The sequence below is a fragment of the Daktulosphaira vitifoliae genome, unplaced genomic scaffold, assembly GCF_025091365.1.
Source record: "Daktulosphaira vitifoliae isolate Bord-2020 unplaced genomic scaffold, ASM2509136v1 Scaffold_3, whole genome shotgun sequence".
In the NCBI taxonomy this organism is placed as follows: domain Eukaryota; kingdom Metazoa; phylum Arthropoda; class Insecta; order Hemiptera; family Phylloxeridae; genus Daktulosphaira; species Daktulosphaira vitifoliae.
Window position 1 is genome coordinate 37,568,057 of NW_026099574.1, and position 16,697 is coordinate 37,584,753.

Sequence of the window (16,697 nt, forward strand, 5' to 3'; positions counted from 1 at the left end):
ATATTTCAGAAAATTTTTGTAAAAACTTTTTTCGAAGAAAATATTAAAATCTATGTTCTAAAAATTGTTATACTAAGTATGTTACTTTTAGAAAAGAATGATCAAAATCTGAAAAACTACCCTTTTGAGCGAATTTGTAATAAATAGATTCATAGTCTATCTAAGCCAGTATTTTAGTTCTGTAAATGGTGATTAAATTATACTTTTTATGGTTCCTATATATACTGTGCTAATGTTATTCAGATTGTAAATTATTATTTTGTCTGTTCATAGAAGGGTGCAAAAGCTCTTAAATTCTTTATTGGTCAAAAATAAAAGATGCTATAATATATATATTGTCTGTTATCATTTTTTCTCAGTTCTCACTAAAGTTGATGTCCGATAATTTTAAATATGATTATTTAAACATTTTTTTTTTGTAAAATATTCTTAAATATGTTATAATTTACAAAAATATACTCCGGCTAAATATTGATATTTAGAATAAATTAACATCCTCTATAATTCTTGAGTATTGAAGATTAAATAATTGTATGATTTAGGTGTATGAATATTGTTTTGAGTTTAGATAAGGATTTAAAAAAATATTTACAGGGCTTTTAGAGATGTATTCTGTCCAAGTATGCAAATTAAGTATTTAATAACTTTTTATAATTTTTCCATAAAAATTACACTTTTAAATTAATTAATAATAATTTCATATTAGATTTATTTGGTACAACAAGTATTTATTTATTTATTCCTTTATTAAATTTATAAATCATAAAAAATGTAATCAGAGCAAACAATAGAATAGAAATTTAATTTCTTTTGGATAAACTTCTTTGTAAATTAGCTGAAAAGTTTTCGTTTTGTGTCATCATTATGAAAAACTCTGAAAAATATAAAGAAAATTCGTAAAATATATTATTTAATAATAAATAAATATTTATGATAATTCATCACGATAAAAAATATTTGAAGATCATTAATTTTATACGAAATTGCTTTTATATTTGAAACACTTTAAATGTCATAGACAAATTACATTTATATAAAAATATATGTAGATAAACGATCAAAGTGAATATGATTATTTATTTTTGATAATACTAAATATAAATAGTTAGAATAAAAATTTTGCAAAACACTAAGAATAATGAAATTAGTTATATTTTTGAGTTAAATAAGACGATATCTTTAAGATCGGTTCTGTCGATATAAACAAAATAATACCATTTTCAAAATAAAAATTAATTAATTAATCACAAGTGATGTTCATTGAACAGATGAGGAGTTTTCTCATAATTTGCCAAATTTTATATTTATACAATTAAAAATTATGTTTTTATGTATAGACTCTGTTAACATTTAAAATCTTTAAAAATTAATACTATTCTGCATTTTATGAGAAAATGATTTCTTTTAAAATTCATTAAATCATTATTTTAAATTTAAACTATATAAAAAATATTTAACTCAAAAATTCACAAAAAATAAATAAAAGGTACGTAATTTGGAAACAACGTTACCATTATTAATGCTCAACACATACTGACACCCCACCGGAAAAAAACACCTTCATAAATCCCTAGTGAAATTATCACCTAATGACGTTATCACTAAATAGTATCATCACAAAGGGGAAATTGGGTATTTGTAAAATATAATGTGAAAGTTTAAATTAAATCTACGTAAGACAAACAAAAAAAAATTTAGGAGTTGGGTTTAAAGACACTTAAGAAACATTAAAAATCAAAAAGTTGATATATCTCCAGCGGCTGAACATTTATTGACATATAATCACATAAAACCATAAAATTAATTAAAAATATAAATTATTACAAAGAATATATTATATGGGAAGCAATAGAAATGTTTACAAATAAGAAAACTTTAATTAATTGGGATTGTGGCCCTCTGAAAAATTCATTACTTTCGTAAACCGGTAAAATGTGATAATGTTACTTATTGATAACATTACTAAAGGTATATGATGGTGTTTTTTCCGGTCGGGGTGTCAGTATGTGTTAACATTGTTCCCAAAGTACGTATCTGAGATCTTTTAGTAATTGTTGTGGATTTTTGAGTTAATTTTTTTCAATATTTTTAGTTTAAAATTAATTTTTAAATTATATTAATTTTTTTTATTATTTGAAATAATATTAGCCACATACGATCAATTTTTATTATATCATTAAGTAATTTAGTGTGAGGAGGTTTAATAAAAAATTTAAATATACTAGACCTAAATTAAATGTCGGTTACACGTTTAGAATCATAAAGATACAATTTTACTAAATCGATAGCACAATTCATTAACATAAAAAATATAGTTTAAAAAAACTAAAAACACGCTTTTAAAGCACATCGAACTAAAAAGTTAAAAATAATTTTTAAAATTAACTTAAAACAATAATGAACGAAAAATACTAGTATTATTGTAAAAAAAGCGTCGGGCGCTCAATATACAAAAAATATGGCACAAAGCACCCACGCTTTTTTTCACAATAATACTAGTATTTTTCGTTCCTTATTGTTCTAAGCTTATTTTTAAAATTATTTTTAACTTTTTAGTTCGATTTACTTTAAGAGCGTGTGTTTCAGTTTTTTTAAACTATATTTATTTTTCACTTTTTAGTTTCATGTTATGATAGTAGTTAATATCACTGTCATGATTGTAACGGGTAACGGGAAATAAGAGTTCGATTCCGGAGAGGGAGTCTAAGAAACGGCTACCACATCCAAGAAAAGCAGCAGGCGCGTAACGTGGAGGTAGTGACGAAAAATAACGATACGAGAATCATCCTCCGTAATCGGAATGAATACACTACATATCTCTTAATGAGAATAAAGTGTATTAATATATAAGTTTTAATAGTAATTAGAATATATATATATTTAAAGGGACTTAAGTACGTAAACGTATCATGCATGAGGTATAGCCGTGTTTATGTGGGCGGGCATGGCGGAGGGAACATTATACACGAGGCATATACGGCGGCAGAGGCGTCGGCTGTAGGAATATATAAATGAATATTAACATATACGTATATATATATAAATATTAATATTAGCGGTGGCGGTAGGAATATATAATCTTCGCATAATATCGCGGCACTTTTGCTGGCGTCGAAGACGCGATGTCCGGCGTGATCCTCGGGCGTCAATAGGTTAGCAGCGTAGATGACGACGGTGCGCGAGTGCGGATCAGTTTGTTGACGATGTTATTTTAACAATGGGAAGAAGACTACGATATAGCGGCGGGACGTCGTCGGCCGTGCGGCACTTGCTGGACTTACAATAAAAATTTGTTATATATAATTGATGATAAGCGCGCGTCTACGGGTTGGAAAATATTGTTCTCTACTAGGGGTGAGCGGGGTGGGGCGAATGCGTTACAACAGTATAGTCTCAAGGTCATACACGACGGGATACGCGACATAATAACACGTGCCGCGTGGAGTTACAAACTTACAAACAACAAACGACAAACATACATGTGAAACTAATATAAGCGTGTTAATATATAATCATCAGGCGATTTATAAACCACAATTTTATCACACTATACATAAATATAATGACCGCCGATCGTCAACTAAAATACATCAATAGGCAATTTATATTTTACTATTTAAATTTTTACGATACCATTCTGATTCATCAGCGTTGAGCCACTAGAGCTATAATGTCGAATAGCATTTTCTAGAACACCCTTCTTCAATTCCCAGTTCAAAAGTTTGAAAAGTCTGCCTAAATCGTTTGCAGAAATTAAACCGTCTTTATCGTTATCAATAATTTGAAATGCATCTGTCACTGATTCTTCAATTTTATCAGATGGGATCTGGTAGATATTATTTACGCTACAAGATCCGTTTCCTTAAATAAAAATAAACACTAATAAATCTTTCATAATTTACTCTCTACTTTTTTTAAATGAACGTTAACGAAAGGCTAACTTACTAGATAAATATTTTCTATGCATTCAAAACAAAAGTTTTTGTAGAGACAAAAATTATTTGATTCAAAATCTCTATAATATAATGTAGTCACATAATTGTTTTTTTTTTTACATCACTTCAGAGATAAAAAAAAAATTAACTTTTTTTTTATCAGTGGGAACATTTGCTTTTTTGACTTGATAAAATGATAAAGAAAAAATTAATATTTTTTTTAACCGATCAATCCAACCGCTTATTTGTTACTTTAAGTTTAGTGTTTTAGGATCAAATTGCTAATGATATGTTTTATTGTTAAGAATAACAGAAATCTTAATCTTTCTATTGTGTCATATAAACTAACTTTTATCGACTTATCCAGCATTGGATATCTTATCTTTAAAAAATCATGTTTAGTAATATAGTTCAAAAGTAACTCCGGCATTGCTCCACGTTGCTTATCATCACCCACCCCCTATTTGGTTTGCTTACATTACTCCGATTAGTTGTGTCCGGTACACTTCGTATTTCGTGTACGTTGTGTATGTCATATCCTTTGGTCAGCTGACTTATTGATGGCTACTTGATGTCTATGTTTTAGCTAAAGTATTAATATATTATAATATAATAAAATCCTGTATGTAATCAATGTTTAGTGGTTATCTTATTGTTATACACCTTTTGAGTGTAGGGGAAAAACATTCGACCCATCTTTTATATTTAATTAGGTTAGCGTTTAGAAAGGTTACAGAAGGTAACTCTGGGAACTGGAAATTAAGTCATTACTTTTTATAAATGACACTCTTACATTAAACGCAAATAATACATTGTTGGCCCTCGGTGTGAAATATATTTATTGGTAACCATTATAAAAAATAATTTGAAAATATTAAAACAGATTTTTACTGCTTCCGGTATTAAACCAAATTAATGGTGATTTCTATTTTAAATCCAGATTTTCAGATAATATTAAATGGAAAATGGTCGATCGAATAAAAAAAATTATAAGAAAAAAAATGTTTTTTCTCTATCATATTATCATTGAAGGGATTAAAAAGTATTATTTGACTAAATAATATTGTAGAGGTTTTAACTAAATACTTTTTCTTTAAAAAAAATTAAAATTTCTCAATAATTTTTGAGAATATAAGTGTCTTTTGGTAAATCTATCGCCTTGTATAAACAGTTTTTTTCTAGAATACGACCTACTATTCTTTAAATAATGATTTTTTTTGTAAAATAGAGAGATATTAAACTACACCGTTGTTAGAAATTTTTTTTTACAATACAATTAATGTTTAAAATGAAAATAAACTGAATATTAACCTATATAACTTTATGAAAAAACCATTATTTAACGACAAAATTGCGAGAAAATTTTAGGTTATACTGCGTTACTTAAATTAATGTGCAAGTAAAAAATTATTATTTACCACCATTTGGATCTACTTCCTTAAAATATACTTCAACCTCATCTGAAGATATATTACTATTTATTCTATTTAAATATGATTTTAAAATTCGAAGAGATGATCTGCCTATATTCTTTGGATTTAAAGTGTTAAAATATCTTCGAGAGGCACTTAACCCTTCTGTAGGTAATTCTTCTGTAATCTTAAAAATATTAAAAACTATTGTTACATCTATTATATGAATGGAATTTGTTGTGAAATTAATTTACAAATTAAAAAAAATTAATGTTATATAGAGGCACTTACCTCATTAGTAGGTATTTCTTCTGTTATCTTAAAAATATTAAAAACTATTGTTAAATTGACTATTTAAATGGCATCTGTTGTAAAATGAATTAACAAAAGTATAAAAAAAAATTAATGTAATAAACGTACCTCATGTGTATAACTCGGTGCAGCCAATGACGTTTTCAAAAATATAGCCAGAAATAATTGAATTATGATTTGGAAAAACATTTTGCTTTTATGCAGTGAAAAATGTTTAATAAAAATTGTTTTGAAACTAAAAATTCGGTTTTCGTTTTGTCTTTTGATATATATATATAATTAATTCGTATAAATTTAAGATTACTATTTATCTAATATATGATTTTAATATTTATTTTGGAATATAGTACACATATTTTCGAGAAAATAAATTATAATAATTTAATTTTTATAAAATTGGTTTTTAAATCAAATAATTATACAACGATTTTAAAAAACAATAAATTTAATTCAATCATAATTATATTTAGCTTTGAAGATATTAATTTTACTACGATGTGTTTTTTTTGTGTATGTTACCTTTTTTTTCAACTCTCACTGAACTGATTTCTTTCAACAATACGTCAAAAGATCACAAATCGTATCTAATCGAAGAAATTACCCTCAAAATTTGAAAAAATTTCCCTCATTTCCTGTAAACGGAGGAAATCTCCAAAACAATTGTTAATTTTCGAAATTTTTTTAATTTGACCCTTTACCTGCCCATGGTGGGGGATTCAAAATGACAAAAAATGAATATAGAAAGTAGAATTTTTTCAACTGTTGAAAGTGTTCCGGAAGTCTGACACTTTTATATATAAAATGAAAATTCACGATTTTGTATTTTACATTTTTAACTTAATAATGCTATAACTTTTTGAAAAATATATGGATCGATACAAGTTTTTCATGTGAAATAATATTTATATCCTTCTTTCATTTGACATGCTTTATCTTAATCAGGATATAAATAAGGAAATAACAGATAATGTAGCTTTTAGAATAATCCACCAATTTTAGCTTCGATGAGAAGCTGAGAAGGTGTTAATTTTACAAAAATGAACTTTTTCAACTTAATTTTTGAAAATGTTCCGGAAATACTGCGTCCTTTAAACATATGTCAAATTAAAACTTATTCCATGTACTATAAAATTAAAAAAAAAAAAGTTGTCCTGACGACATATCTTCTATGCACAAATGTCTAACGTATTCAAAATTATGCTATTTTTGTATTAAAATTCTGGGTTTTGTATTTTATTTTATTTTAAAATATCTTATTAGGGAAATACACTGACTTTCATGAATATTATATAATTTAATTGACATAGAATAAAGTTCAAAAGACATAAGAAATTAAATTTATTAAAATTTTTTTACTCTTTTAAAGTCGATAAAGTAATTTTTAAATTTGAGTTAGCTTAAATAGCCAATTTTATTATGTGACGAAAGCAACGAACAGATTTGTCTTTCATGCTTAGGGTACGAGGTTCAAATCCTTCTGTGGCAATAAATATTTTGCATTTTTTTTTGAGTTAGAATAAAATTTTCAATCATTTTATATTTATCTCATTTAGATTTAATAACTTCAATAAATATAAAGAATCCTATCACTATAGTTTCCTCTCGTGAGAAGAAATTTCTTATTTAATATTACTTTACTATGTGGTTCTTTTTGTGGCTACGATTTATTTTGCCAACCCTCATTTAACTTACTTTTTTCAATGATACGTCAAATGAAATCGTATTTAATATAACATATTAACCTTATTATTATTTGAAAAAATATTCCTTATTCAAATAAAAAGTAACTTAACCAGATTTTTCCATACAAACAATTAAAATAATTCATTTCTAATATTTTTAAAGTATTTATTGTCGAAAGATTTGATATGATAAAAGTTTTTAACTACAAAAGTAAATAATTTTACTTTGTAATTAATTAACTTTTTAACGCTATTTGTGTGTGCTACTACCAGTCTATAATATTCCCAATTTTAGCTTCGATGCGAAGCGAAGAAGGTATTATTTACTATAATGTGTTTTATTTGTTTTTTTTTTTTATGTCTGTTGCCACTTTTTCTCAGCTCTCATTGGACCGATTTCTTTCAAAAATACGTCAAAAGATCACAAATCGTATCTAGTTGAAGACATTACCCTTAAAAATTTAAAAAAATTCCCTCGTGTCCCCCAAACGGGGAAATATCCAAAAAATTACAAATTTAAAAATAGCTAATTTTTGAAATTTTTTCACTTTTTTATTTTAAAACTTCCATAACTTTTTGAAAAATGAACAAATCAACATAATTTATTTTTATACTAAAACCTTAGATATTTACCTTTCATTTAATATCATTTTTTTGAAAATCTATCACTTAACCTGCTCATTGGAGGGGATTTAAAATAGTAACTTTTTTACAAAAAATAACTTTTTCAACTTAATTTTTGAAAATGTTCCGGAAATACTGTGTACTTGAAACATATATCAAATTAAAGCTCATTTTATGTACTATAAAAGAAAAAAAAAAATTTGTCCCGACACTTTATCTTCTATGCGCAAATGGCTACCGTATTCAAAAATATACTATTTTAACAAATTTTTTTTTTTTAAATTAAACACTATCTACAGATTTGCATCGAAGCGTTTTTCATGATAGTGATTTTAATCACTGTCAGATATCATCTATACTGGTCCCAACTATGCAACGACCCCACTGTGCCGCCACCCCTTTGTGCTGGGTATTTAGATATATAACCATTAAAATTAATTTAATTCTGATTATTTCCAATGTAGAATCTTTTTAAACACCAATAGTTAATTAGAAATGATTACTATGATTTTTATTTAAGTGATCTATTACGATAAAAATGTAAAAAAAAACGAACTTTTCTGATAAATGTACTGTAAATAGTCATTATAAAATTCCCTGTTTGCATATTAATTTTAACAATTTCATTTTTTTCTATTTAATAATGTCAATTTCAAACTTGCAAGTTGGGCTAAATGTTATGATAATAAATTCATTTTTTTTTTTTTTTAAATTTTCACTTTAATGGACAATAAAAAGTAGGTTCAAAATGATTACTTTTAACATTTTAAAAATCAAAATCAATAATAATTTGAAAACAATTAATTTTAAAAATTATATAATATATAATTAAAAGAATTACTAATCTCGGTATAATTAAGGAAATAGAAGTTGATGTTGCTTTTGTAATTATCCATCAATTTTTGAAAGTTAAACACTATCTACAGATTTGCATCGAAGTGTTTCTTATGATATTGATTTTAAGCACCGTTAGATATCATTATACTTGACCGAACTATGCCATGTCATCGCTGTGCCGCGACCCTCCTGTGCTGGGTTTTTATTTTAAAATACCGTTGGGGAGAGGTCACAATTATTACATAAATTATGTAATGTTTTATATGTTTATGTTTTACATAAAATCTATATGAATGTAATCTACATTGAATATAAAGTTAACCTTTTTATTTTTTGCTGGTTATCCCCTTGTAAGTCGAGAAAACGATATTGAAAATTTTAATTAGCCTGAATCTCCCTTTTTATTGTGTAATTTCCGTGGTAAATTTGAGTCTATTGCGTTTGAGGTACTATATTCAANAATGGTATCATTTGAGTCTATTGCGTTTGAGGTACTATATTCAAATATAATCAAATAAATAATAATAAAATGTAGCCGTGTAAACACTTGTAAAAAAATACGTGACTTAGTAAGCGATCGGTCAACGAATCAAGGGACACGGTCCTTTACACAGTGTACATACGAAAAAAGAAAATATGCAGTGGTGTTGAGTTGTAAGCTGAACACTTGCTGTTGTGAATAGTCGATGTTCTGTAATTCTGACGTAGTGCTGGTGCGTTGGTCGCTCATGATAGTAGAGAACATCGATTGAGATCATCAGGAGGCCAATGATTGTTCTTTTTAGAGTTGTACAAACCTTTATGAAACTTGGGTTTAATAGTTGATACTATTTGCGGAAGATAAGAACGAATATTTTGCGACGAGTGGACAATGGACGTGACATAGCTGTTAAAACTGTTTGCGGTGACGAACTGTAAAGCGACTGACTTAACTGGCCTACTATTACCCAGCCAACATAAGTATTAATTGCTGTTGGCAACCCTTCACGATGAATGGTCGTTGGCCGATTCAAATACGGAAACATGTCACTACCGATGAGCGTGTCAATACATGCCGGTTGGTTAAATTGCGGGTCGGTTAATGACAAATGACGCGCACGAACGGTACACGGTAGACAGACGGTTNCGTACCGCGCACGAACGGTACACGGTAGACAGACGGTTGGCATTTGTGACGTTATTCGTGGTAAAATAAATGAGTCTTGGCGACTGAAAATCCAATCCGTTGTACGATGAGGCATAAAAGTACAAGAGGTACTGGCTTTTACTTGACCAACCGTATTGTGAGTTAGGCCAATTTGACGTGGACGACGCGCTAATCCAATACGCGTACCGCACTTATTGGTAATCGCCGAAATTTGAGAGCCGCTGTCTAATAGTACGCGAACCGAATGACAATTACCACGCTCATCTGAAACACGAACAACGGCCGCACCAAGCACCACATTCGTACGTGTGGTACCGGCAAACTGGATGTGTTGATTCTTCAGATTGTCCAGAGCCTGACGTAGTATTAATCGATGAAACATTCGATTTTAAATCCACGTGTAGCATTTTATGATGAAGCTTGTTACATTGTCTACAAGTTGACGTAGAAGTACAAGCGTTGACCTTATGAGAAGGACTCGTGCGCGGGAAAACATGATTTGTTTGATTCGACAAAATCACGGCGTTTTTGAACTGATAACCGTTTGAATGCCGGACAACGACAGAGTATATGCGCGTGTCTGTTGCGCAACAAATACTTTTATTATTGCTAGACGACGCAGCGCACGATGTCAAGGGAGACATTTGAGAGTCACCGGTAGATACGTTTAAAACATTATTCGGATAAGACGAATTTTGATTATGGCGTGTGTCTATGTTTTCAAAACAGCTACTGTTTTCCAATATCTTACATCGCTTATTAACAAACTTAAGTGAAACACCAAATGTCGGAATTTCTGTTTGAAGTACATCGCTTTCAAATAAATGGCGCGTATTTGGATACGAATACGCGAGAGCCAATGAAAAACAATAGACAGCCGGATAAATCATCGACACCTTAATAGCAGCAACGTTCTCTTGGAAAACGTTAACGAAGGTCGTTAATGCAGATAGAGATTCCTTATTAATCGGGCGAAAAGGAAATATCTTGTCAAGGTGCTCTGTAGCGAGTACACGTTGGTTGTCAAATCGCTCCGTTAGTGCAGCCCAAGCGGTGTCATAATTTGGGGCTGATAACGAACTGGACCGAATGATTGTGAGTGCTGTACCAGACACACATGAGAGTATGCAATGAAAACACTTTATTTTATTTAGTGTGTTGCTATTATTAACAAGAGAATCAAATGTATCTCTGAAAGACCGCCATTGTGTGATGTTGCCATCGAACACAGGTAGTTCGATTTTAGGCAACTATGTCACCGCTGTACCGCGATCCCCTTGTGCTGTGTTTTTTTCAATACTATATTTATTTTTCACTTTTTAGTTTTCATAACATCGCTGTCACAGTCACAGAGTGTTTGTTGTAATGTATGACTATCAATTGGTATAATTTCTGTATTGCCAGTTAGTGTGTTTAAAAACTCATAACAATGTGTCTTATGACCATTGATAATAAAAGCTATATACCTGCGAATATCGTCATAAAAAACTATTTAGCTACCTGTATTAGTATTTCCTTATATGTTATACATGTATATTACATGATCATTATAAATTTTTATGAGAAATAATATTTATATCCCTCTTTCATTCGACATGCTTTATCTTAATCAGGGTATAAATTAGGAATTAGGAGATCATGTAGCTTTTGGAATAATCCACCAATTTTTTACTATCTAAAGATTTGCATCGAAGCGTTTTTTATGATAGTGATTTTAATGACTGTCAGATTAAATCTTTACTTGTTCCAATTATACCGCTTCCCCAATGCGTTACATTTTTTTTGTACCTGTCACTATTTTCTTATTATTTAATATTGATATTTAACATTAAGGCTTTACGACGCTTTTAGAGTAATTCTATTGTAATCTCAATTATGTATTAAGAAAATCGTATGAGAAGTTATTAAGTTAAATTTTTGTTATTTAATTGTGTTGACCTGTGTATAAGTTATCATAGATAAGTTATTTGTTTGTTTACAAGTAATATAAAATAATGATTTTAAATTTTTCATTGATAATAATCAATTAAATTATAATGAAATATTCGTATATACCAAGCAATTGGCCATATACAACACCAATAAATATCATTATAAAATTAAATTAAAATTGTTATAAAATTAAAACTAAATATGTTCATTTGAATATAAAATAGTTTTTATATTCAATAGATAATATCTTTAGTCTAAAATGAAAATAAATAATAATCTATAATATCTAAAAAGTTGCTGTATCAATATAACTTTTTATATAGCTGTTTTCAAGCTAGAGCCGAAATACTGGGTAGGGGAAAGAAGGACAAAGATTTTTTTTATAACTACTACTAATCCTCCTCACCCTCCCTAATACCTATTCTGGTGGATACATATACTTAGCTTCTATTTTTGTAGAACAAATATTGTTCCGGTGATCATTTTGTTAAACAAATACGTCAAAGATCATTGTTCTTAATTTATTATTATTATCATAATTTCAAAAAATCTCCCATATTCCCCGTTAATGTGAACATTTTCTCAAAAATTATAGTATTTGAAACCGTCAAATTCCGATATTTTTGGTCATAACATTGCTCAAAATGTCAAAAACTGTGACACGGCCCGCGTCGCTTCGTTATACACGATGCCCCGCGACTCGTGCCACCTTTATCAGCCGTCGCCCTACTATGAGTATTTGACTGACCAACACCGCGTGTTATACGCTACGGTGCAAAGTCCAGCAAATGCCGCACGGCCGACGACGACCCGCCGAAAATGGTGCGAGAGTCTTCCTCCCGTTGTGAAAGCGACAACGTCGACAGCCGAACCGCACCCGCGCACCGTCGCCTACAACGCTGCTAACCATTTTGCCGTCCAAGGATTACGCCGAACATCGCGTCGTCGACGCCAGCGAAAGTGCCGCGATATTATGCGAAGATTATTATTACTGTGTTTATCTTTTCGGTTTGTTTTATTTTTGTTAAAATAATCTGTTGTCGCTCATTTAATAAACGGCCCACGGGTCTCTACCCTCAAAACCAGTGTCGACCACATTTTTGCGACGTAAGTCGTGTCAACTGTATGAATAAAAACAACATATTTATGAAAATACCTCAGCACGTTCTTTTTATTATTATATTATTTTGATAATCTTAACTAGTAATGTAATATTGAAATTTTTAAAATGTGGTTGAACATTTTAAAATTTTAAAAATATGGGTTGTTTTGTAATTTTTTTTAAAACATTGAAAATGAAGTATTATTTATAACGATGACAATAACTAAAGGTATTACTGTGTCACAGTTGTTTAAACTAATATAAGTTAATATACCATTAATATTAATAATAATCAGTTATCAAACTTATTCAAAATTTTTAATTATAATAAATGTTCATTGTTCACTTAAAAATAGATTAAGATGAGGTAGGGTATGTTGACCAATAGGAAAATATGATAAATTCAGGGTTCTCCAAAATTAATCACATGTAGCAATACATGATTACTAGCATAAAACCTGCTTGTAATACACACATTTAACAATCTTTTACAATTTTGTAGTCTGTATTTTTTAAGTTATTAACATTTTAATATAATGACTGATGATAATGAGAAGGGTTTTTATTAATTGCATATTTGATCAGATAAGTTTTCTGAATACCCTGTGAATACTTTTGTTTTAATGCAAAGCTGCAAAAATTGGATTTTTCACAAAAAAATTATTGTATTTTCAATTTTTAAAAATATCTCGGGACATTTGCGTTATTCAAACATACATAAAATTAAAGCTATTTAATATTACTTTATGACGAAAACAACTCAGGAACATTTATTATATGAGTTATTTGAGTTTGACATGCACTATTTCAATAAATTTAATAGATTCGCATCGAAGTGTTTTTTATAATAGTAATGTCATTCACTGTAAAATAGACAATTAAAAAAGTATTCCTGGGGTATTAAAAAATGTGTTATACCAAGTATAAATAATTTTCATTGCAAGACTATTAAAATCGCTTTACTCTTACTAGCGTGGTATAAAAATGCTAATATCTCTAAAAATATTGGTTCAAAAGATGTCTTTTTTCAAAAGAAAATTACAAGTCATTTTTTAATGACTAGTAATTTTCATAGATAAATATTGTTTTTATTTGTAAGCTAGTAGTTAAAAATTATGTTATCATTTAATAAGCCTAAGCTAACTTAATTTGATGAAGGTTGAAAGCAAATAAGACCAATTTTTTTTTTGACAATTATAAGAATAAGGAAACAATTAAATTTTAAATTTTAAAATGAATAAATATGACATATTTTATACTTTTAAATTGAGTTACTGTTTATTAATCACTTCTAAAATCACTTTATATATAATTTGCAATGTATAAAGAAATAGTTTAAAAAATAATTTAATTTAATTTTTAAAATAAATTTTTAATTATTTTTGTTATTCTTATTTTAAAGTTAATTACAATTTTTTTTTTAATTAATATTTTGTTTTTTAGGTAATATCATACAACATAATTGGGACAACTATAAATGATATCTAACAGTGATTAAAATTATTATCATGAAATCTTTTCAATGCACATCTGTAGATAATGTTAAGTTCTTAGGAGAATTTATTAAATTATTCCAAAAATAACATGAACTTTTATTTCCTTAACTATACGCTGATTAAAAGTTTTATAATTTATAAGTATAATCAAATTAGTTAAATTTAGTATGAAATTGAAATTAAACATATTAGTATTGTAATTTACATGGAGAAATTATAAAAAGTTATGAATTTGTTGCACGCAAAGAAATTTCTTTTACTATTAGTCATTTGATTTCTCTTTTTTAACACGCTTATATTAGTTTCACCTGTATGTATGTATGTATGTATGTATGTATGTATGTATGTATGTAACTCTCCAAACGCCACGCGTTATCGCATATTCCGTCGTCTAGNTTTTTTATTTCTTGATTAATAAATGATGAAATATTTTTAATTCATCTCTTTTATTTTATAAGTATGAAAATCTTTTTTTAAATGTAAACATACTTATTTAACTAGCATTTTTAATAGTTAATGATGTAATTAAGAAAATGTCTGGTCGATAACAATTTTAGAAATAGTACTTTGTAACTTATTAACATTTTCAAATATAGAGTGAAGGAAGAGTGCAACAAGTAAAGTATTATGATATAAAAAACATAACCTCCACTGTATATTAAGAAATAGTTATAAATTACGAAAAAAGAGGTCAAAAGTTGGCATCGACTCGTCATTTTTTGGTAAGATCATTTTTTATTTTAAATGCTATATTAAGTATACATGTAGCCACTTAAAAAATGAAATAAACCCAATATAAGTTGTTTTGGATGGGTAAAAAAAAATACTTAGACAAATCAAGATGCATATGAAGCTAAGATTAACCTTAATTTAACATATATTTAAAGGGCGCAATGTTTCCGGAACATTTTCAAAAGTTATGCCGAAAAAGTTCACATTTCATGTAAAAGTTGCAATTTATTACTACCCTATGGACAGTTTAAGTTTCAGATTTTTAAAAGTTTATACTAAATAAATAGTAAATGAGTACCTAAGATAAAAAAGGAATATAAGATTTAAAACCCAAGGTATTAAAAAAAAAAAAAATTATTCTGATTCATTCATTTTTCAGAAAGTTATGACAGTTTAAAAAAGTTAAATAAGTTGAAATTAAATGATTTTAAAAATTGTAAATTTTCGTCAGTTTTCCCATTTGTGGAGAACGAGGGAAATTTTATTCATTTTTAAGGACAAAGTATTTTGAATACGGTAGCCATTTGCGCATAGAAGATATGGACAAATTTTTTTTTTTCATTTTATAGTACATAAAATAAGCTTTAATTCGATATATGTTTAAAGTACACAGTATTTCCGGAACATTTTCAAAAATTAAGTTGAAAATTTAGTTTTTGTAAAAAAGTTACTATTTTAAATCCCTCCCAATTTTCAAGGGTAATGTCTTTAACTACATACGATTTAACATGTTTAATGTATTGTTGAAAGAAATCCGTGCGGTGATAGCTGAGAAAAAGATATAAAACAAAAACACCTCTTAGTAAAATTAATCCCTTCTCAGTCTTGTATAAAAGCTAAAAATTAAGGCGATTGAATTAAATTTATTGTTTTTTTTTAATCGCTAAAATATTACCTAATTTAATACATTAAAATTAAATTTTAAAATACATTTTATTGTATTTAATGTATTGATGTGTAATTTATTTTCTCGAAAAAAGACAAAATGTGTATTATAACCCTTAAATAAATATTTGAAATCGTATATTAGATTAATAATAACTCTAAATTTTATAACTTAAATATATATATATACTAGTATATCGAAAGACAAATCGAAAACCGAATTTTTTAGTTTCAAAACAATTTTTATTAAACATTTTTCACTGCATAAAAGCAAAATGTTTTTCCAAATCATAATTCAATTATTTCTGGCTACATTTTTGAAAACGTCATTGGCTGCACCGAGTNTTCTGGTTACATTTTTGAAAACGTCATTGGCTGCACCGAGTTATACACATGAGGTACGTTTATTACATTAATTTTTTTTTATACTTTTGTTAATTCATTTTACAACAGATGCCATTTAAATAGTCAATTTAACAATAGTTTTTAATATTTTTAAGATAACAGAAGAAATACCTACTAATGAGGTAAGTGCCTCTATATAACATTAATTTTTTTTAATTTGTAAATTAATTTCACAACAAATTCCATTCATATAATA

At 27.8% G+C, this 16,697-nt stretch overlaps 2 protein-coding genes across 8 annotated transcripts in view; one reads left to right on the plus strand and one right to left on the minus strand.

The window, feature by feature from the left end:
• Nucleotides 1-725: 725 nt before the first annotated feature.
• Nucleotides 726-5,934, minus strand: LOC126901544 (calmodulin-like). Its single transcript, XM_050678055.1, has 5 exons — nucleotides 5,768-5,934; nucleotides 5,639-5,665; nucleotides 5,354-5,534; nucleotides 3,634-3,861; nucleotides 726-874 (listed from the first exon to the last, which is right to left on the minus strand). Exons 1-5 carry the CDS (start codon nucleotides 5,846-5,848, stop codon nucleotides 801-803), a joined length of 591 nt encoding a protein of 196 aa, XP_050534012.1. The 5' UTR covers nucleotides 5,849-5,934; the 3' UTR covers nucleotides 726-800.
• Nucleotides 5,935-15,072: 9,138 nt separating this feature from the next.
• LOC126901545 (troponin C, isotype gamma-like) overlaps nucleotides 15,073-16,697 on the plus strand; it is a 12,557-nt gene continuing 10,932 nt past the window's right edge. For 2 of the 7 annotated variants that reach the window (XM_050678062.1, XM_050678059.1), the window contains exons 1-3: nucleotides 16,290-16,406; nucleotides 16,449-16,494; nucleotides 16,597-16,623. In XM_050678062.1, the coding sequence (XP_050534019.1) occupies nucleotides 16,372-16,406; nucleotides 16,449-16,494; nucleotides 16,597-16,623 (108 nt within the window). In that variant the 5' untranslated portion in view covers nucleotides 16,290-16,371. Of the gene's footprint in view, nucleotides 15,202-16,289; nucleotides 16,407-16,441; nucleotides 16,495-16,596; nucleotides 16,624-16,697 lie in introns of those variants that run through there. The other 5 variants (XM_050678058.1, XM_050678056.1, XM_050678061.1 and 2 more) reach the window with 5 other exon arrangements.